The following is a 22804-nucleotide window of genomic DNA, read 5'->3' on the forward strand; positions in this document are numbered from 1 at the left end:
CAACAATTTCGTAAATGCAAAATTTTGAACTTTCTTTTGTTTTGCTGTCTTCTACTGCCACACTAGTCTGATCAAAAGTGACTGGATTGCAGCCTTAGACCTACTTAGCGATTTTACATAGGACTAGAATTTTCTTGGATGGTCTTTTTTGTCCTTAATCTACTTACAAGGCACAGAATTCTCCAGACCACAATTCAGAATCTGCTCAAACTTTGCCCATAACTTCTTTCTGCCCATCTTAATGGAGTTAAGTGATTTCATTTCACAGCCTGAGTGAGATGCCAACTACTACTTGTCTGCTCTTTCTAGCAGAAGCTCTCTCCTAGCCTTCTTGACTGATTTATTAGCTTTATTAACCACAGTTCTATAATGACATAATGATTGCTAATCCCTGTTTCTATAGTGACTTCGTTGTTAAGGTCTGGCCTGTTTGTAGTGACAAAGTTAAAGATATTTGTGTTGCATGTGGGTTGTCGAACTAGCTGCTCAAGACAATTTTCAGATAATGTGTTCAAACGTACTTTGCAAGACTGTTGGTCTGTACTCCCCACAATGAATCCATAGACATTTAAGTTAAAGTTGCCTCCAAATAGTATTGCATGATCTGGGAATTTACGCATTATTGACTGTAGACTTGCTTTGAATGACTGTAGAACTGCCACAGTGGGATCACGTGGCCAGTAAACATTCAACAATTTACTTGGTTTCTTCTAGACCTGTTGTACACAACCAGATAATTAGATTGTCTCGATCAACTTTAATCTCAGTAGAGACAATATTTTTGTCTACAGCAATGAAACCCCCCCCCCCCCCAAATGGCCTCTAATCTGTCTTTCTGATATACATTCCATGACTTGCTATGTATCTCTACTGCGGGTTTCAGCGAGGTCTCAATCTCAAGAATAATATGAGTTCTGAACTTCTGAACACTGTCTGACTTTCCTTGTGCGTATCAACTGGCAAGTGTTCATTTGAGTACCTCAGTCTACGACATAGTGTAAAGAAAACCCCCATTTGCACTCCACAAGGACTCTGTTACCTGGATAGCTGCTTTCTTTAAGTGCTAAGTGCACCACTGACCTATCAAGGGAAGTTCTACAAATCCCCACCTGATAATGCAGGTCAAGAAATCTTCAGCCAAGACCCTCACAAGAGTTGACAAAGCCTTTGGTTGAGACCCTATACTCGGTTCCAAACCAAAGGACCCCAATCACCTCTGGGAACAGTGCTGCAAATAGCGAGCTCTCCTTGCACCCCACACATAAGACCAGCAGCCTTCACCACCTCCGCCAGCTGCCTGTATGAACTGAGGGCGACCTCTGAACCTATGTGGCAGGTGTAACTGGTGCTGACATTAGCCCCAACTTGGAAATGACTTCTTGGATGAGTGTCCCTCCCCCCCACCCCCACCCTGGCAGACATTCCAAGCGCACATTGGTATTCTTTTCAGCCCTAAATGCTACCTGCCTAGGGCGCTCAACACACCTAACGTTGTAGCTCCCAATAACTAGTAAACACCTTCGCTCGTGTTTACTGGGACCATGCTGAAGCAGCAGCCACCTGTCTGCTCACAGGGTGAATGGGTGAGGCCAGATGGCCAGCTTCCACATTGGCCCTCCAAGTTGAGGGATGCGAATGTGTTACCATCCCTCCTCACCCTAGTATGAGGGCAGAGCCACCATGTCAGGCGCACTAGTAGGTGCCTCGGCAGCACTCCGTGGGTGAAACAAGTGACACCTGAGGTGTACAATGTGACTCGCCAGATTCTCTGCCACTGCTGAACCCTGAGGCAGCAGCGTGAAGGTAACTGACTGTAGCCAAAAGCACATTCAGCTGTTTGTGAACTGTAGCCATCTTCTCTTGCATCCACACACAGCATACACACATTCTACCCATCCTAGCAAGACTTAACATAAGAGGATAAAGAATCGATGCAGGGAAAAAGGAAAAGTAAAACTGTATTGATTAATTCATGTTCCATGCCTACTTAAAGATGAATAGACCACTTAAGACCGTAGTCTCTGTGCGATTTCAAGGAATTTCATAATCATTTCTGTATTATACAGGTCTTTCCTTTAGCTGGTCACTGGATCCACCAGGAACACTACTTTAGGATGTGGAATTCCAACTATTTTATAAAGGTCAATGTAAGTCAGAAAAAATTTACTGATTTCCTTTTTTAATCCCAAACTCAGTGGATGATACTTCCCAGTACTAAATCGTTGATACAGACATTAGATACGCTAGTGTTTTGGTTAAAATTGTGCTCTCTGGAATTTGCTTGCATAAGTTATATTGTCTATCACAACTTCTTGCATATCATTTGGCTGTATTATGATGCCTCTGGGCCAACGAAGCAGTGTCAGTAGAGGTCCTCCTGCAAAATGTTTGCCTAAAACTTCAACACACAATAACTCTGTAGAAAGGTTTGGTGGTCCATTTAAAATTGTTCTGTAATAAGATGAACCCAAAGAGTATGCCTGTCAGACCAGAATGTTTTACACAGAACGCCAATTTCCTTCATCAACCGTTCACTCAGATTACATTGTTGATGATACTTGGATATTGCTATGCGCTTAATGCCTTTCCACACCAAAAACTCTTTAAAGGTAGTATTGTAAACTTAGATTCATCGTCCATAAGCAGTTGACATGGTTTTGCAATGTTGACAAAGTATTCTCATGAACAGTATATTACAGTGTTAGTATTGGCTACATTAATAGTTTTACATATTTTGACCAGCACTCTAATAACACAAAAATGTATTTAGTACCCATCTTTCTTTTGGAAGGGTCCAAAGAAATTCGTTGCTGTCAGATCGTATAATGACACAGGTATTACTGGGTACCACTTGCCTCTTGTACCAGACTTATTTTCCTTTGTGTCTTGGCAAGTTCTATCTTTCTACTTGTTGTTGTTGTTGTTGTTGTTGTTGTTGTGGTCTTCAGTCCTGAGACTGGTTTGATGCAGCTCTCCATGCTACTCTATCCTGTGCAAGCTTCTTCATCTCCCAGTACTTACTGCAATCTACATCCTTCTGAATCTGCTTAGTGTATTCATCTCTTGTTCTCCCTCTATGATTTTTACCCTCCAATGCTAAATTTGTGATCCCTTGATGCCTCAGAACATGTCCTACCAACCGATCCCTTTTTCTAGTCAAGTTGTGCCACAAACTCCTCCCCAATTCTATTCAATACCTCCCCTTTAGTTATCTGATCTACCCATCTAATCTTCTGCATTCTTCTGTAGCACCACATTTTGAAAGCTTCTGTTCTCTTCTTGTCCAAACTATTTATCGTCCATGTTTCACTTCCATACATGGCTACACTCCATACAAACACTTTCAGAAACAACTTCCTGACACTTAAATCTATGCTCGATGTTAAGAAATTTCTCTTCAGAAACGCTTTCCGTGCCATTGCGTCTACATTTTATGTCCTCTCTACTTCGACTATCATCAGTTATTTTGCTCCCCAAATAGCAAAACTCCTTTACTACTTTAAGTGTCTCATTTCCTAGTCTAATTCCCTCAGCATCACCCGACTTAATTCGACTAGATTCCATGATCCTCGTTTTGCTTTTGTTGATGTTCATCTTATATCCTCCTTCCAAGACCCTGTCCATTCCGTTCAACTGCTCTTCCAAGTCCTTTGCTGTCTCTGACAGAATTACAATGTCATCGGCGAACCTCAAAGTTTTTATTTCTTCTCCCTGGATTTTAATACCTACTCCCAATTTTTCTTTTGTTTCCTTTACTGCTTACTCAATATACAGATTGAATAACATCGGGGAGAGGCTACAACCCTGTCTCACTCCCTTCCCAACCGCTGCTTCTCTTTCATGCCCCTTGACTCTTATAACTGCCATCTGCTTTCTGTACAAATTGTAAATAGCCTTTGGCTCCCTGTATTTTACCCCTGCCACCTTTAGAATTTGAAAGAGAGTATTCCAGTCAACATTGTCAAAAGCTTTCTCTAAGTCTACAAATGCTAGAAATGTAGGTTTGCCTTTCCTTAATCTATTTTCTAAGATAAGTCGTAGGGTCAGTATTGCCTCATGTGTTCCAACATTTCTGTGGAATCTAAACTGATCTTCGCCGAGGTCGGCTTCTACCAGTTTTTCCATTCGTTTGTAAAGAATTCGCGTTAGTATTTTGCAGCTGTGACTTATTAAACTAATGGTTCAGTAATTTTCACATCTGTCAACACCTGCTTTCTTTGGGATTGGAATTATTATATTCTTCTTGAAGTCCGAGGGTATTTCACCTGTCTCATACATCTTGCTCACCAGATGGTAGAGTTTTGTCAGGACTGGCTCTCCCAAGGCCGTCAGTAGTTCCAATGGTATGTTGTCTACTCCAGGGGCCTTGTTTCGACTCAGGTCTTTCAGTGCTCTGTCAAACTCTTCACGCAGTATCGTATCTCCCATTTCATCTTCTTCTACATCCTCTTCCATTTCTATAATATTGTCCTCAAGTACATCGCCCTTGTATAGACCCTCTATATACTCCTCCACCTTTCTGGCTTCCCTTCTTTGCTTAGAACTGGGTTTCCATCTGAGCTCTTGATATTCATACAAGTGGTTCTCTTTTCTCCAAAGGTATCTTTAATTTTCCTGTAGGCAGTATCTATTTTGCCCCTAGTGAGATATGCCTCTACATCCTTACATTTGTCCTCTAGCCATCCCTGCTTAACCATTTTCCACTTCCTGTCGCTCTCATTTTTGAGACGTTTGTATTCCTTTTTACATGCTTCATTTACTGCGTTTTTATATTTTCTCCTTTCATCAATTAAATTCAATATTTCTTCTGTTACCCAAGGATTTCTACTAGCCCTCATCTTTTTACCTACTTGATCCTCTGCTGCCTTCACTACTTCATCCCTCAGAGCTACCCATTCTTCTTCTACTGTATTTCTTTCCCCCATTCCTGTCAATTGTTCCCTTATGCTTTCCCTGAAACTCTGTACAACCTCTGGTTTAGTCAGTTTATCCAGGTCCCATCTCCTTAAATTACCACCTTTTTGCAGTTTCTTCAGTTTTAATCTACAGTTCATAACCAATAGATTGTGGTCAGAGTCCACATATGCTGCTGGAAATGTCTTACAGTTTAAAACCTGGTTCCTAAATCTCTGTCTTACCATTATATAATCTATCTGATACCTTCTAGTATCTCCAGGATTCTTCCATGTATACAACCTTCTTTTATGATTCTTGAACCAAGTGTTAGCTATGATTAAGTTATGCTCCGTGCAAAATTCCACCAGACGGCTTCCTCTTTCATTTCTCTCCCCCAATCCATATTCACCCACTATGTTTCCTTCTCTCCATATTCCTACTCTCTAATTCCAATCACCCATGACTATTAAATTTTCGCCTCCCTTCACTACCTGAATAATTTCTTTTATCTCATCATACATTTCATCCATTTCTTCATCATCTGCAGAGCTAGTTGGCATATAAACTTGTACTACTGTAGTAAGCGTGGGCTTTGTATCTATCTTGGCCACAATAATGCGTTCACTATGCTGTTTGTAGTAGCTTACCCGCATTCCTATTTTTTAATTCATTATTAAACCTACTCCTGCATTACCCCTATTTGATTTTGTATTTATAACCCTGTATTCACCTGACCAAAAGTCTTGATCCTCCTGCCACCGAACTTCACTAATTCCCACTATATCTAACTTCAACCTATCCATTTCCCTTTTTAAATTTTCTAACCTACCTGCCCGATTAAGGGATCTGACATTCCATGCTCCGATCCATAGAATTCCAGTTTTCTTTCTCCTGATAACGACGTCCTCTTGAGTAGTCCCTGCCCGGAGATCTGAATGGGGGACTATTTTACCTCCGGAATATTTTACCCAAGAGGACGCCATCATCATTTAACCATACAGTAAAGCTGCATGCCCTCGGGAAAAATTACGGCTGTAGTTTCCCCTTGCTTTCAGCCGTTCGCAGTACCAGCACAGCAAGACCGTTTTGGTTAGTGTTGCAAGGCCAGATCAGTCAATCATCCAGACTGTTGCCCCTGCAACTACTGAAAAGTCTGCTGCCCGTCTTCAGGAACCACACGTTTGTCTGGCCCCTCCATTGTGGTTGCACCTACGGTACGGCCATCTGTATCACTGAGGCATGCAAGCCTCCCCACCAACGGCAAGGTCCATGGTTCATGGGGTAGGATCTTTCTACTTAAGTTCTTAAAATAATAAAACTTTACTTTACCATATGTTTAATACATTTTCTAATACCAAAATGTCCATATCCATTGGGTAAATACCGTGTTAAGTTGTATTCTGTCTTGTATGTGGTTCTTCTTTGTTTTTGATCATTCCTCTCTTTTTCCTGCACCCACACCACATTGTGACTGCTTACAGTTTCGTATTTTCACCTGGTGCCAGAAGTAGAACTATTATTTTTTTTCAGCATACTCCGCAAGCATACTGATTAATGAATTAATGTACGATGTTTCAGCATAAAAGGGATACATTGTTAGCAAAAATCTCCAAAATTCTTAGATTCCTTCGAAATTTTGAAACAATGTTGTATTTGAATACACATGTGTTTTTGCATACCTACTGGAGTGACATATGTTGTGTAAATATATATAAGGTTATGTTGTAAAAATATATACTAGGAGTGATCAAAAAGCTTGCATTTGATTGTGTTGCTGTAGCATATATGCAGTGTAGTTAATCTCTGATGGGGATACATAAGCACTGACATGTAGGCAAGGATTAGTGTGGCATTCTTGTCTTTCTGTTGTGTGTACGGTAAAGGGGAAACATGAATTATGACAACATTACTACCAAATGCATTCAAACAGGACCAATGTACTGTTTTTTCTGTTCTTGGCTGCTGAAGGACCAACACCAGTTGACATCCATCTGAGAATGGAGAATGTGTATGGGGCAACATGACTGTTGAAAACCACTGTTGTGAAATGGTGCTCTGACTTCCATGCTGATCGCAATTTGACATAAGATTCCATTGAATCTGGGTGGCCAGTCTGATCCATTATGCACCAACTCGAGTGGGAGACACTTGAGCACCCGTCCTGTAGTCCAGTTTTCTCCCATGGTGATCCCCATTTGGTCCCTTAGAAAGGGTGTTAAAGGGTCAACAATTCCAGTCAGATGAGGATGTGTAGCAGGCAGATACAGACTTCTTCACGCACTAGAACACAGTTTTTTATGAGACAGGCATCTTCAACTTGGTGTTTCTGTGGGATTATTGCCTCAGTGCTCACAACAGTTTTGCTTGCGTGGCATACAGATTCTGGACAGTAAGGCCTTCCAACGGAAACTTTCTGATCAGTCCTCATAGTATCTATACTAATAATAAAACTGTACGACTGGGGTGTCTTTTTTTGTCTGTCTGTCTGGATATTTTAATCTCTAAAACCATTAGATGAAATTTCAAGAGATTTTGCAGATAACGTGAGTAGAGCTTTGTGCACTGTATGCACTATATTTCATCAGAATCAGGTCATGGAAAAAATGATATCCATACATGTTACAAAAAGAGGAGATGGACAGAGGGGTGGGAAGGAAATGGACATAGAGATTGAAAAGGAGTTTTTAGGCCGGGAAAGGGGCAGAAGGTGATAGAGAGGGGGAGGAGGACATAGATGGGCAAGAGTTGGAGATTAAGATGTATATCCAGTTGTCTTACATTTTAGATACTTCTCTCTCACTTCCTTCCTTCCTTCCCCCTCCCCCTCCCCCACCCCACCCCACCTGAGCCACAGCAATGTGTGGCTGGGTACAGCGAGTAGTAGTAGTGGTAGTGGTAGTAGTAGTAGTAGTAACAATAACAATAATGCTACTTTGAAAGAAACCCCTTTGGCCAAAAGCTTAATGTGTAGCAGTCTTTACGTTGTGCGAGTCTGCAACTCAGTGTCTCCTCTGTATAGTTAGTAGCAATCAGTTCTTTTCATAATACAGTTGTCTGTCCTGACCTTCCCATTGTTTAATGTTAATAATAATGATGTTTGGACTATGCAGTCGTGAGAGTCAGATATGTTGCAGCAGGTAAGCTCCTTGTATTTACTGTCATAACCAATGGAACTTGCAGTGAATACATTTTCAGGAAGTAAGTGCACACCATTGGAACAAAGTGTAACTTACCTTTTAAAAAACAATTCATGTGGCATGTTTGTTGAGGAGAAAAAATTGCATTCAGGCCATCTTTTCTTCTTTTGGTGTGTGCAAAATATTGCATATTTCCATTTGTTGATATTTTGTAGGACAACATTCTTTTTTGGAATGCTGTTAAAGGTACTGAATGCACAATTAGTTAAGTAAGAAGTCCACACTTGTGTCTCTCTACTTAAATGGTTGGGTATACTGAACTTTCTCAACTAAAGCTACTCTCAGATGAGTCTAATACTGCTAATTTTCAAATACAAAACTAGAATGGATATAACCTATACTACTCTACAATGAACCTTAAATTTGGCCTCTGGAAGGGATAAATGCCAAGGGAGTTGCAGCACTTAATACATCAAATTTTCCCTTCATAACATGAATCCTTTTATTGGAAATCCTTAGTGCCAACTTGAACAATATGCAAATGTTCACTAAATTTAGTACTTCTTAAATAACAAAGTATTTTACTATGAAACAGGTTCATCAGTCCTGCATACAACGATGGGTAGATGAGAAACAAAAAGGAAATCCTTCCGGCCGTGTAACTTGTCCACAGTGTGGAACAGAATACATAATTTTAATTCCTAATGTGGGTAAGTTCCACCACAGAAAAATAAATTTGCTGGATGTATAGTAATGTCTAGTGTTTTTTCAACATGTTTCCTTTTTTAAATCAGGTACAGTGGTGTTTATACTAGACACACTTGATAGTATTGTCATAAAAGTGTGCCCTTTCATGGCTGCTGGCATTGTTGTTGGATCCATATATTGGACAGCAGTGACATATGGCGCAGTGACGATCATGCAGGTAAGCCACCTTCTTTTTCGTTTCATTTCATTTTACTTGTTACATAATCGGATTTTTATGACAAAGGCATTTTAAATTTTAAAAAATTGCATTTGGCAATAATAATTCTAGTTAGGGGAATTGACCATTGATATATTCCTGTTCATATTGTTGGCAGAAACCGTTGATGGCAATGTAATTTTGTTTTTATTATGATCATACAGCTGGTGTTACAATTCGTGAGACCCCTCACTTTCTTGTTATGCTGAACTGCAGAACGTGTCTGTTACACAGTATAATGTGCAAGAATACACAATAGTACTAACATACCTGTTGTCATGTGGGTCCTACTGCACCTTGCAGGGAACGAAAAAGTGAGATGTCATCTGGACTGAGTTAGGAGTTAACAGAAGACAAACTGCAAGCAAAAATGGTTTAACAGAAAGGTCCATTTTCTTCTACCGCAAGACAAAGGAGGAAATAGTTATGTACAAACATCACAGTCAGTAATAACACATTTTTCATGATGCATGTATTTTTGTATGATACGAGGGTCACGCCAAAAGAAATGCACACTATTTTTGTAAAAATACAGTTTTCATTCTGCATGTGTGAAAGTTTTACAGTGTGTAGATACATCTTTCCCGCTTGGTTTCAAACTTAGTTCAACCTGTTCCCGTGAGTGGCACCATCACAGCATGCCTTCAAGATGTCTGCTACTCTTGATGTTTGTCAGAAGCAACATGCTGTCATAGAATTCCTTTGCTGTGAAAATGAGACAGTGGGAAACATCCACAAGAGGTTGAAAAAGGTGTATGGAGATGCTGCTGTCGATCGCAGTACAGTTAGTCGGTGGGCAAGCAGGTTACGTGATGAAAGCGGGCACAGCAAAATTGAGGATTGTCCTCGCAGCGGCAGGCCTCATACTGCGCACACTCCAGACAATGTGCAGAGAGTTAACGAAATGGTGACTACTGACAGACGCATCACAGTGAACGAATTGTCATGCTACGTTGGGATAGGGGAAGGAAGTGTTTGCAGAATACTGAAAGTGTTGGCATTAAAAAAGGTTTGTGCCAGGTGGGTTCCCCAAGATGTTGACAGGGGCTCACAAAGAAAGAAGAAAAACGGTATGTAGCGAACTTTTGGAACAGTACGAGAATGGTGGAGATGAATTTCTTGGAAGAATTGTGACGGGTGATGAAACATGGCTCCATCATTTTTCACCAGAGACAAAGAGGCAATCAATGGAGTGGCATCATACAAATTCACCCAAGAAAAAAAAAATTCAAAACCACACCTTCTGCTGGAAAAGTTATGGCTATTGTGTTTTTCGATTCCGAAGGACTCTTGCTTGTGAAATTCATGCCAAGTGGAACCACCATAAATTCTGATGTATATGTGACGACACCGAAGAAACTTCAAGCTCGACTGAGTCGTGTTCAACCACATCGACAAAAGCAGGATGTTTTGCTGTTGCACCACAATGCACGGCCACATGTCAGTCAAAAAACCATGGAAGCAATCAAAAACCTCGGATGAACAACACTGAAACACCCGCCTTACAGTCCTGACCTGGCTCCATGTGACTATCATCTCTTTGGGAAACTGAAAGATTCTCTTCGTGGAACAAGGTTTGAAGATGATAACTCCCTTGTGCATGCTGCCAAACAGTGGCTCCAACAGGTTGGTCCAGAATTTTACTGTGCGGGTATACAGGCGCTGGTTCCAAGATGGCGTAAGGCAGTTGACAGGGATGGAAATTATGTGGAGAAATGAAAATTGAAAATATTGTTCCTAAAGGATGCATCTACACACTGTAAAACTTTCAAACATGTAGAATAAAAGATGGATTTAAAAAAAATAGTGTGTATTTCTTTTGGAGTGACCATTGTATAATGCAGAGTTCATAAACAAAATTAATAACTGATCCACAGCTTCATTCTTCCTTGCGCTATTTTTAGCACTTCAAATCTCACACATTCATTTTTTACACCCCAGACATGGTAGTATCAGTAACGAAGATGCCAGAAAGACTGGAGATGCAGATGCCATGGTTTGAATATATTACACATTTCCGATCGACATTTGGCAGTCACTGAGGAGCCGAATATCATAACTTCAGAGGAGGATGAAACAAAACCCATGAACATACTTATTTATCAATATTATGATTATTTTATGTCTGTATGTGAAACATTTTATAAGTTAATGTAGTCCTTGAAGCTGCAGTAAGATCCAGATAAAATTTTCCTGTTCTTGCTGATTGTCAGACATTTAAGTGAAACAAAAACTGCAGACCATCTGGAAAAGTAGTAGTAATTCTGCATTGGCAGGACAGTCTGAGGGATTGTGCTTCACACTCTTGTTACAGTGCACTAGAGACCACTGATCCAAACATTTTTGGACCAGATTGGTGACAAGTTTCCACCCACCAGCTCTGTCACTCGCTAGGAAGGCAAACAACTATTTGGTGTGATGCTCGCTGGTTCTCAAAAGAAGATTTCATTGTAATTGTCATCTCCACTAGTTGAAACACACATGGTACTCATAATAACTAAAATATTAAAGACAGAAAAAGTTAGCTGTGTTGTCATGGCTGACAGTTTCCTTTACTGATACAATAATCTACCATGTGTCGTAATTCGATGTGGAAACAATAGTTGTAAAGGACCCCAACAACAAATAAACTTTCGAGTTGCAAGGTACAGTGATTATTAGTTTTGTTACTAACATGTCTAGGAGTGCAGGTAATAGAGAAATGAGTATAATAATTTCTGAAATGATGTTGCCAACTTAGGCCTGCTTCTTGTTTATAGTTCCCATACGTTAATACCACAGCTAAAAAAATCTTGATGATTGATAGTGAAAATTTATTGCTTCAGGTAATTGATCCAAAATTGGCATCTTATTAAAATAATTAATTATAATAACATGATAGCATGCTTAGGCCTAATACTTAACACATACAGTTACTGGAAATGACAACTCCAAGTTCTAAGAAAGACTTACTTGTTAACATTGGTCAACAAACACAAACTTTGGGGGTTTGTGTCCTCCCTTTATCACATTTATATTGCATTTCTATGTACTGGTCACTATGTTCTGCCTCTAAAAAGAAAGACATGCATATTATTAATAATGCTGAAGGATCACAAATATTGTGAACTAATATTACTGTGGTCATCCATGGTCTTGGTCCATAGCCTTGGAAAAATCTAGATAGTAAGCAAAGTGTGTAGCACCAAACAAATTTTGTGTTCACAAATGGATAATTACTTTTCAATTTATTATTTTTAGATAATGAAAAAAAAAATCTGGAATTAACATTTGGAGTTTTCATTTGCTGCTACATTTGTCTGTCAGTCTGAACTAAACTAATTTCATGCCAGCTGGTAGCGGGAATCACCATGCTAAAATGTGAGTCCAAATGATAATAGATCCCAGCATTTTTGTGTGGCATTCACAGAGGTGAAGGATGGTGTATGTTAAAATTTGTGACTCGGGTGAAATCGAACATGAGATCGTCAAAATATTTTACAAGCACCAATCCAACAGACAACCCGTACCCACACAAATGATGCAGATATACATAAATTTTGTAAAGTGCTTTTCGTTTTCTGAAATTACCAATCTGATGGAACTGAAAGATAATTTACTTCCTTAATTGCCATTAATAGAAAACTGATCAGAATAATTTTTTGCTTGAGAATTCCCATTCAGTAGAACAGACAACTGCCACTGGCCATTGGCTGCCTGACGCCAACAGGTGTCCATCCATGTAATGACAATTCTTTGGACCTTACGCCTATGACCTTCAGTGCATGTTGCATCATCTCACAAGAAGCTATTAGTTGTGTATGCTGCTAGCTTTAAATATGGTCTTCAATAAACAGGCCCCCAGGGGCTCGGCATTCAGGTGCCGGGTACGGGCCTGGCGACCCCGGGGTTCCTGAGCTGGGGACTGGTAAGCGTCGCCAGTCCTCTGTCACCGCAAGCTCAGCGACCACCGTGTGGCGCGGCGGTGGAATGTTGTGTGTCTCAGGGAATGGGGATCTTGGCTTGATCACCCCGGATCGCAAGGATGGAATAAACCTCTATAAACAACCCCTCAATTTCAAGGTGTGCCGCGCGCTAATGAGATGCATGGCTGTTGAGGTGGAACAGTCGTTAGCGGGCAGCCTCTGGGGAACCTGCCGCACCTCAGTTGTATAAGGCTTACCTAGGCACGCAGGGCTCTGTCTAGGTGGACTTCTAGTTCCCTAGCTGCTCGTGGGGCCGAGATGAATCCTTCGAAATCCTCTTTTCTTCCTCCCAGCAGAAAGGGTGGGCCGCTGGAAGGTTCTAACACCCAGTCTCTTAAGAGGGCTCATGCAGTCAGTCCCCCTGACTCCGGCACTTCTTTGACAAGTCTAGTCTTAGGTAACAGAATGCATTCTGGTAATCCAAATGTGTTTCTCATTGTGAAATGGAAGGAGGGTAGTTTCGAGAAGGTTTCGCCCTTCTATATACAAAACTGTTCGGAGGGAATTTGTGGCTCCTTAAAATCGGTGAAGCGCTTACGTAATGGGACCTTGCTAGTGGAAACTTCCACTTCCCAGCAAGCAACTAACCTCCAATCTGGTAAATGCCTTGGAGAGTATGCCATAGACACTGAACTGCACAGCACCTTGAACTACAGCAAAGGTGTTGTGACATGCCGGGATCTAGTTGACATTCCCAATGAAGAACTGCAACGTGAGTGGGCTCCGGAAGGTATCGTTGATGTCCAACGTATGATGAAGAGGGTTGATGGCAATCTTGTCAAAACCGACTCCTTTATTCTGACCTTCAGTAGCATGAAACTTCCTGAACATTTTAAAGCTGCCTTCCTTCGCCTTAGTGTGAGGCCTTATTTCCCGACCCCAATGCGCTGTTTCAAGTGCCACTGTTTTGGGCATACCACCTTAGGATGTAAAGGCGAAGTGATTTGTGGCAACTGTGGTAAGGCTGCTCATGAAGGAGTTGGTTGCTCGTCTCCAGCCAAATGTATCAAATGCTCTGGGAACCACCCTGTTTGGAGTAGGGACTGCCGAATATTTTTAGAGGAACACAAAGTCCAGGAAATAAAAACAACCAAGCGTATCCCCTATGGTGAGGCCAAGAAGATCTAAAAGTCGATGCAACCTCCCACATTTGCTACATCTTTTGCATCCCTGGTTCAGAAGCCTACTCCAAAAGTCGATGCCTAAACGCAGACAGAGGTGGTGAGTGTTGGCACTAATACCTGCAACTGTCAGTGCACTTGCAGTGCAGCCAGTGTTTCAGAGCCAGTAGACCCTACTCGAACGGCAGACAAAGGTACAGTGACGAACTTGGGCCAGCCCCTGGCGCCTCCAACAGCTGAGGATGTTCCGAAGCCCACCCCTGTACATCCATTACCACTCCCACATCAGCTCCCCCAAAGCCCACCAAACTGCAGAAAGCTCCCGTACAGCAGCAACAGCGGGTCAAATCCCGTGGTAAACCGTCTGACCATGCATATGTTGTTTTACGTGAGGCTTCATCTGACTCTTCCCCAGAGTTCATGGAAAACAGTGTATGTGTGGGGCAATCATCTCGCCCCATGCCTGCCCCTCCACCTGCTGCAGTCTCCCCGCCCCGTCGGAGAGACAGGATGAAGGTGCTACCCCCATCATAGATGGCTCCCATACATCAGTGGAACTTGCAAGGGTTCAGGACACATGTGGAGAAACTTCGTCTACTATCGGAGGAACTTCATCTACTATCTCAGGGTAGACCACTGTGTCTCCAGGAGACTTATTTCCATCCCTCCTACTCCCCTGAGCTACGAGGCTATACACTCCACAAAAAGGTGACCTGCGTGGAGAGCTAGAGGAGGTGTAGGTATTTTCGTCAGGACGGACCACCACTCCTCGCCTCTCTCACTTAAGACGCCTTTACAGGCCACCGCTGTGTCCGTGCACGTGCATCATCCATTGACTGTATGTTCGCTTTACTTGCCCCCACATGATGCACTTGATGAAGCGGCCCTCACCGACCTTCTCACACAGCTTTCCCAGCCATTCATTATTTGTGGTGATTTTAATGCCCACAATGTGCTTTGGGGCTCTGCAATTACCTGTCCCAGGGGTAGAGCAGTTGAGAGGCTTCTCCTGTCATCCTGTGCTTACTTGCTCAATGGAGGACAGAGCACTAATTTCTGCATGGCGACTGGGTCTTTCTCTGCCATTGATCTCTCGGTTTGCTCTCCAGCTCTTGCCGTGAGTGCTCATTGGGAAGTGGTCGCTGACTTGCATGGCAGTGATTGTTTCCCAATCTGGATTCACCTGCCAGATGGCGTGGGTCCCGAAAGGAGACCACCACGATGGGTGCTCAGTGTAGCCGACTGGACATTTTATAGCCAGTTGGCCCAGTTCGAACACTGTGCGAATGTTGAGGCGTGGGTGGATCATATTACCAAAGTGGTCCACCATGCCGCTGCAGCATCCATTCCATAGTCCACAGGCCACCGGAAGAGGCAACCTGTTCCTTGGTGGAGTGCCGAATGCCGCTCTGCAATCAGAACCAGGCGTGCGGCTCTGTGTCGGTTCCAGTGTCGGCCAACTGCTGAGAATCTTGCAGCCTTCCGGGTGGCGAGGGCAAGATGTCGCCGCATTATTCGTGAGAGCAAGAAGAGGTTGTGGCAAAAGTTTCTGAACACCATTAATCATTCCACCAAAAGTTCCATTGTGTGGGAGACCATCAGGAGAATTTCTGGCAGAGGAGGGAGATGCCCCATAGTTGCTGTAATGAATAACGGCACTCTCCACATGGATCCACGAGACATTGTCCAGACTATGGCAGCGTATTTTGCCACAGTTACTGCAACAACCAGTCAGGATCCAGGTTTCCAGCGCCATAGAGCAGTTACTGAGAGATGTAGTCTGGACTTCCAGTCCACCTCTCATGAAGTTTACAACTGCCCATTTTCTATGTGGGAGCTGGATTCTGCATTGTCTGCAGCTCGTGACACATCCCCTGGTCACGACAGGATCCATTACAGTATGCTATGGCACCTCAAAATGCACAACAAAGAAATCCTCCTCGCACTTTTTAATGCCATTTGGGCGTTGAGGTCACTTTCCTGGCGCGTGGCGCGAGGCAGTTTTAATTCCTTTGTGTGGGAGACCATCAGGAGAATTTCTGGCAGAGGAGGGAGATGCCCCATAGTTGCTGTAATGAATAACGGCACTCTCCACATGGATCCACGAGACATTGTCCAGACTATGGCAGCGTATTTTGCCACAGTTACTGCAACAACCAGTCAGGATCCAGGTTTCCAGCGCCATAGAGCACTTACTGAGAGATGTAGTCTGGACTTCCAGTCCACCTCTCATAAAGTTTACAACTGCCCATTTTCTATGTGGGAGCTGGATTCTGCATTGTCTGCAGCTCGTGACACATCCCCTGGTCACGACAGGATCCATTACAGTATGCTATGGCACCTCAAAATGCACAACAAAGAAATCCTCCTCGCACTTTTTAATGCCATTTGGGCGTTGGGTCACTTTCCTGGCGCGTGGCGCGAGGCAGTTTTAATTCCTTTTTTTAAAACCTGGGAAAGACCGCACGAGCCTGAGTAGCTACCATAGTGTTGCCCTCACTACTTGCATGGGGAAGACCTTGGAGCTGATGGTCAACCGCCGCCTTGTCTGGATGTTAGAATCCTGGCAACTCCTTAGTCGCTTTCAGTGTGAGTTCAGGAGGTTTCGTTCCAGCTTTGATATCCTTGCCCTCCTGGAGGCAGCTATACAACAAGCTTTCCTACGCCGTCATCACCTTCTAGGTGTATTTTTCGACATCAAGAAGGCCTACGATAACACTTGGAGGCGTCTCATCCTGGAGCAGCTTCACGAATGGGGTTTTCGTGGTTGTCTTCCTCTTTTTATTCAGTCTTTCCTCTCGCCACGATATTTTAGATACCGAATTGGTGACGTCCTGTCTGATCGCTTTGAGCAGGAGAACGGTGTCCCTCAGGGTAGCGTTTTAAGTGTGACTCTCTTTGCCATCGCTATTAATAGCATTATGTCCATAGTGAAAAAAGTCCTGTCCAGTGTTCCTTGTTTGTGGATGATTTCTCTTTGTTTTGCTCTTCTTCCAGCCTTGCAACGACAACGCGTCAGTTGCAACTTACTATTAGACGTTTGGATGACTGGGCGCAGAAGAGTGGTTTTAAGTTTTCCTCCGAGAAGTCTGTATGTGTTCTTTCTCACCGTTCTAGTTCGATTTTAACCTTTCCTGAGTTGAGGATGAGGGACACTATTCTTACTTTGAAAGACATGGTGAGATTTCTGGGCCTCATTTTTGACTCGAAGGTTACGTGGTTACCTCACCTTAAAGACCTGAAATGGCGGTCGCTTCAGGCTTTAAGTATTTTAAAATGTCTTAGCCACAGTACATGGGGAGCTGACAGGACTTGTCTGCTCCAGTTTTACAGGGCGTTTGTGCGATCTCGGCTCGATTATGGGTGCACGGTGTATGGGTCTGTGAGGCCTTCTTACTTAAAGATGTTGGACGTTGTGCACCATGAAGGGCTTCGGTTGGCCACTGGGGCATTTCGAACTAGCCCCATACCAAGCCTCTGTGCAGAGGCTGGTGAACCACCACTTCATATGCGGCGGCGGCTACTTACAGTACTCCAGGCATATAAAACTTTGTCCACACCATACACACTTGCATACCATACCGTTGCTCAGCCTCCTCTGGCACAGTTATTTCATAACTGGCAACGTGCGACGCAGCCCTATAGGATTCGCGCACAGGATTGCCTCGCTGCGATGTCTATGGCTTGTCTTCGTGTTTTACGTCGCGGTTGGAGCAGATTTCCACCTTGGCTCCTCCGGAGACCCAAACTAATTTTAAAAAAGGTAGCACACCAGATTTTAGATTCCAATCTCTGTTTTTTGACATTTTAGATGTGCATCGCAGTTTCACTGTCGTTTACACTGATGGCTCCAAACAGGAGAATTTCCTTGGCTGTTCTGTGGTGTTCCCTGATCATGTTACCCAGATTCGCCTCCCTGCTGAATATACCGTTTTCGCAGCGGAGCTCCACGCGATCCTGAAGGCACTGGAGCAGATGAATCTTGTTCGGGGCGATCGATTTCTTCTCTGCTCCGATTCTCTTAGTGCCTTACAATCACTGCAGAACCTGTACCCGACTGAGATGGTCCAGCCGATATATGACCAACTGTACTTGCTCCAACAGCGAGGTATAGAGGTCTCCTTCTGCTGGGTGCCTGATCATGTCGGAATATGGGGCAATGAACAGGCCGGTCGGGCTGCCAAGGAGGCTTGCAGAGAGCGGGATGTGGTCCAGTGTCCTATCCCCTTGCAGTCTGTCATCTCTGCACTCCACAGGAAGTGCATGGAGTTGTGGGAGGACGATTGGCTGGCAGTGACGGCCAATAAACTGCGGTTGGTAAAGTCAACCACTCGGCCGTGGCGTTCCTCCTGCCGGTTGCTCGGGCGGGAAGAGGTGGCCCTCACACGTCTTCGGATCGGGCACTGTCCTCTCACACATAGCTTTTTACTACGGCGGGAGGATCCTCCATTTTGTGATGCTTGTGGTATGCACATCTCTGTCCGGCACATTTTAACAGACTGCACTTTATACCGTGATGCAAGGGCAGAAGCACAAGTTGATGAGGATCTGCCTTGTGTTTTAGCTAACGATGAGATGTGTGTGTCTAGGGTTTTTAAGTTTTGTGATGTGTCTGGACTCTGGCCTAAACTTTTAGGCTGGAGGTTTTAGTGTATTGCAGAGTGGCTGACTCCTCCCTTTTTTCCTTGTGGTCAGCCAGCCACTTCCATCTGCTACATTGTTTTAACTCCCTCTACCACCTTCTTCCTGTGTTGTCCATGTTTTACTGCTGATGCCCTGTTTCATCCCACGCTTCGGTGTGGGTGCGCACATGTTTTTCAACGATTGTTCCCTGTGTTTTATGTTCCGTTTTATATTACTGTTCTGAGTTTTTTTCTTGACACCCATCTCACTATGTTACTGAACGGGCGCTGAAGACCTTGCTGTCGTGCGCCCAAAAAAACCCTCTACTACTACAATAAACAGCTTGTCATGGTTTTTGATGTCAGCGTTTTTCCCTTCTTTCCATTGTTTATCATGTTAACATGCATATTTTTTTTGTTTTGTTGTTACACATACATTTTGTATGATTTGTTATCCAGGCACAGAGTTTCTGTTGCCATTTTATGTGTTAACACAAGCAAGGGAAAAATACATAATCAAAAACCATGACTAACTGTAGACTATCTAGTAATTAAAAGCTATCAGCATGTACAACTAATAGCCTCATGCGAGAAACAATCTACTCATTTTTGTCCAGAACTTTCTGTCCTCCTCCAGATTTCAGGTCTGGAGAGGTTTGACTCTCAGCAGCCATTGTTCACAGGAAGATGGAGTCCTTCAGGGGTTGGTTCTGAGCCTAACTCTTTGACGTAGCAGTCAATGGTATTACAATTGCAGTGGGATCCATAGCCTCACAATCACTGTTTGTCGATGACCTTTGCCTGTATTGCAGCTCTCAATTATTGCGCACCATAAAGTATTGATCTCAGGGGCAATACAGAGTGTACATTATTGGGCCCTGAATTCTGGCCATCAGTTTTCTCCTGCAAAAACTTGCGTTGTGAATTTTTGTCAACTTAGGACTGTCTTCCTGTGCCCAGAACTTTACTTTAGTAACCAGTAATTGAAGTTGTTGAAACTTTCAAATTTTTAAGCCTTTTAGTTGACAGTAATACCTGTCAGCATTATGCCACCTCAAAGCATATTGCATGGAGAAGCCTAATATTCTGATTTCTCAGCAGCACATCCTGTGGCACAGACTGCACAGTTCTTCTGCATTTTTATAAAGCATTGATTTTATTCCGACCCGAGTGCAGATGTGATCGGCAACTGGAGCTTTCTGTATGTTCTCCGTAGCCAACCTCCTGGTGGAAGCTGGTGTCCCACCACTGAGGGTCAGACGCCAACAACTCTTGGCGAGCTGTGTGGTCACATTGTCAAATTCCTACCCACTCGAGGTACTCACCTCTGTTTCATTATCAGCAGTTCAGACTGTTTATGAATCGCTCAAAAGTGAGTAGATCATCTTGTGAGATAATATTGGACATTCTATGCAAGGATCTCTATCTGCCCCCTCGTCTTCTCTGAGTGTCCCGTCTTGAGAAATTGCCTTCACCCTGCTTTCCCCTCTCTGTTCTTGCCTGTAGCTTATACCCAGACCTGTCATTCAGATGGACGTCTTTTGTGGCCCTAAGAAAAATGCTGAATGTACTACCCTCAGGCGCATGTTCCGTTCTGTTCTTCATGACTACCCAGATTCGACATGCACACACAGATGGATCGAAAGTCAATGACAAGGTCGGTTTTCCTTTTGCACATTCAAAGGAACATGCAGTGTATACATTACAGAGTTGGTCACCATATCACAGGCACTATAGTATATTAAAACTTCAGCCACGAAGGGCTTCCTGGTGTGTAGCAACTCCATGAGCTCCTTATAGGACATATTACAGTGCTATCAGTAAAACCTTCCGATCACTGACATCCAAAACCTATCAGTTGACCTCCATAGCCCCAGAACGACAGTAACATTCATCTGGGCACTGAGCCATGTGGGTATTCCGGGAAATGAACTCACTGACAAACTTAACTCAGAGTACTGAGTTTCAGATTGCAGCTGTGGCATCAAACTTAAAAAACGTGAGATACTGAATGTCAGGCCACCACCACCTTCAACAAGGTGAGAGCAATCAAGAGGACTGCCAAGATGTGTCATACTTCTCACCAGGGCTCTCAGAAAGATGCCACCTTACTGTGCTGGCCGCATATTGGTGAAACCAGACTTGCCCAAGAGTTCCTTTGCATCAGGAGTATAACCCTCAATGCAGCTGTGGTTGTCATCTCACTGTCCCTCATATTCTTGCAGTGTGTGCCCTGCTGGCTGATCTGAGACGAGTGATCTGCTAAGTCTTTCACTGGATGAGGGGCATTGAGAACACATCCCAGATTGACAATGTAAAACAGTTTTATTGGAAAGCGCATGAGCCAAATTTCTCCTGTTGGAAAAAAGTTAATCACTACAATAGTTTGTGAAAGTTAGTGATTAGTGCTGAATTTACACAAGTGCGGACTTAGGCTGAAGGCAGTAATTATATTCACTCAGAAGTAGAACAAAATAACATAGTAAAGGTCAACAGCTGATACAAAGATCCTGGTCATCTCTGATGCAGAGACAGAGTCCTGGTGATGGTGAAGGCTCTCTGTTGGTGGTGGCTGGTGCAGCATGGCAGGTGTAGCTAAGATTTTGGTCAAGGCTCCAGTTAAAGAAATATAGGTGCAGTCAGTGCCTGGCCCAGAATGGGACAGAAGATACCTCAGAATGGTTTTGCACCACCCTAAATATGCAGGCAATGTAGATATCGTAGAGGAATTGTTTGTGACCACGTGACCTGCAGAGGCAAACAGGCCCACAGGGACAGCGACTTCTGCCGTTGCTCACTCTGTCGGCCTGGGCAGCATGTGTGATTTAAGCTCTGTCATCTGCTGATATAACCCCTTGGTGGAAGATAGGCTGCTAGTATATTGTTGTTTTGATGGTGTTGTCAGTCTGTGGGGTATACAGTCTGTACACAGCATCCCTCCCACCCTAGATCTCTGAGGAGCCTGGCACCTCCCTTCAGGCACTGATGGAACTGGTGACTCAGGTTGGCTGAGGTTGATGTCCATGGGCACGTCTGACTGTGGAACAAAAGATCATGGTAATCCACTGCTAGGTGGTGTCGCTGTTAACCCTGGGTGCACCTGGTTGACACACTTCTGTAATGGAGCTGTCATGTAGTCTCACTTCCACCATGGGTTGTCCCAATAAATAGGTGACCACTACTGGGGCCCAGTGGCAGCAACTCTTTTTGAGAAAACCAACTTCCAGACATTGTTTTGGATGAAATAAGAGTGGCCTCAAGACCACAGATGGAGAGACTGAGTTTTCATAGGATGGAGAATTCCAGTGCTTCTGTCCGTGGAGCTCTTCAGCATGGCTAGCACTGACCTGAAGGATTGAGTGTGATAGGATGACAAAAACTGAGTGACGGCTTCATCTAAATTACGATGGTTGTGCATATTTGCCAATTCTGACTTGTACGTGTGAACAAAACTTTCTGATAATCCATTGGGTGCAGGATGAAAAGGCACCATGTGCACTAGGGCAGTTATGTTGGAAGGGCAAAGAAGTTCTAAAGTGAGGCTCGTAGTTGGTAACCAAGGTTTTCAGGAGGCCTTCTATGGAGAAGATTCACACCAAAGCCTGTACCAAGGATATTGGAGATGTCCAAGAAACATACAGGAATCCAGTTTCCACATCGAACCCAATAAACAATGAATAACAAAGGAAGAGGCCATCAAAGTCTAAAAGGAGTATCAACCAGAGTGCTGAAACATTCGGCCAAGGATAGTACCTGCAAGCAGTTGCTGCCTAGTGGCTTTGACAGGCCTCACGTGGTGCCATCATGTTCGCAATGTTTATATAGATGCCCTGACAATACAGATGTTGATAGGCCAGCCTCTTCGTGAGCACAACTCCTTAGTCGTCCTGATGTAGGAGGGCAGGATGTGGTGCTGCAAGGGGAGTGAGATTGCGGACGCGACCATCTTCCTCTTGCAACAAGAAGACTGCACTGAGGGTGGAGAATGTGTGATGCCTGTGCCAGAATTGTTGGACTCCCACATGAGTGAACTATTTCCGATCCGTTGGCCACCCTCTGTGCCACAGAGTATTTTCCGGATATATGAGACCTCCAAGGC

General features: G+C 43.6%; 2 protein-coding genes across 6 annotated transcripts in view; one reads left to right on the plus strand and one right to left on the minus strand.

The window, feature by feature from the left end:
* Nucleotides 1–22804, plus strand: part of LOC126175136 (E3 ubiquitin-protein ligase MARCHF5) — an 88465-nt gene that overhangs the window by 36582 nt on the left and 29079 nt on the right. For all 5 annotated transcript variants that reach the window (XM_049921697.1, XM_049921694.1, XM_049921695.1 and 2 more), the window contains 2 exons: nucleotides 8629–8743; nucleotides 8828–8958. In XM_049921697.1, coding sequence (XP_049777654.1) covers nucleotides 8629–8743; nucleotides 8828–8958 — 246 coding nt within the window. The remainder of the gene's footprint in view (nucleotides 1–8628; nucleotides 8744–8827; nucleotides 8959–22804) is intronic.
* Nucleotides 1–22804, minus strand: part of LOC126175133 (uncharacterized) — a 338937-nt gene that overhangs the window by 29776 nt on the left and 286357 nt on the right. The gene's annotated exons all lie outside the window — the stretch shown is intronic.

The sequence above is a fragment of the Schistocerca cancellata genome, chromosome 3, assembly GCF_023864275.1.
Source record: "Schistocerca cancellata isolate TAMUIC-IGC-003103 chromosome 3, iqSchCanc2.1, whole genome shotgun sequence".
Taxonomy (NCBI): Eukaryota; Metazoa; Arthropoda; class Insecta; order Orthoptera; family Acrididae; genus Schistocerca; species Schistocerca cancellata.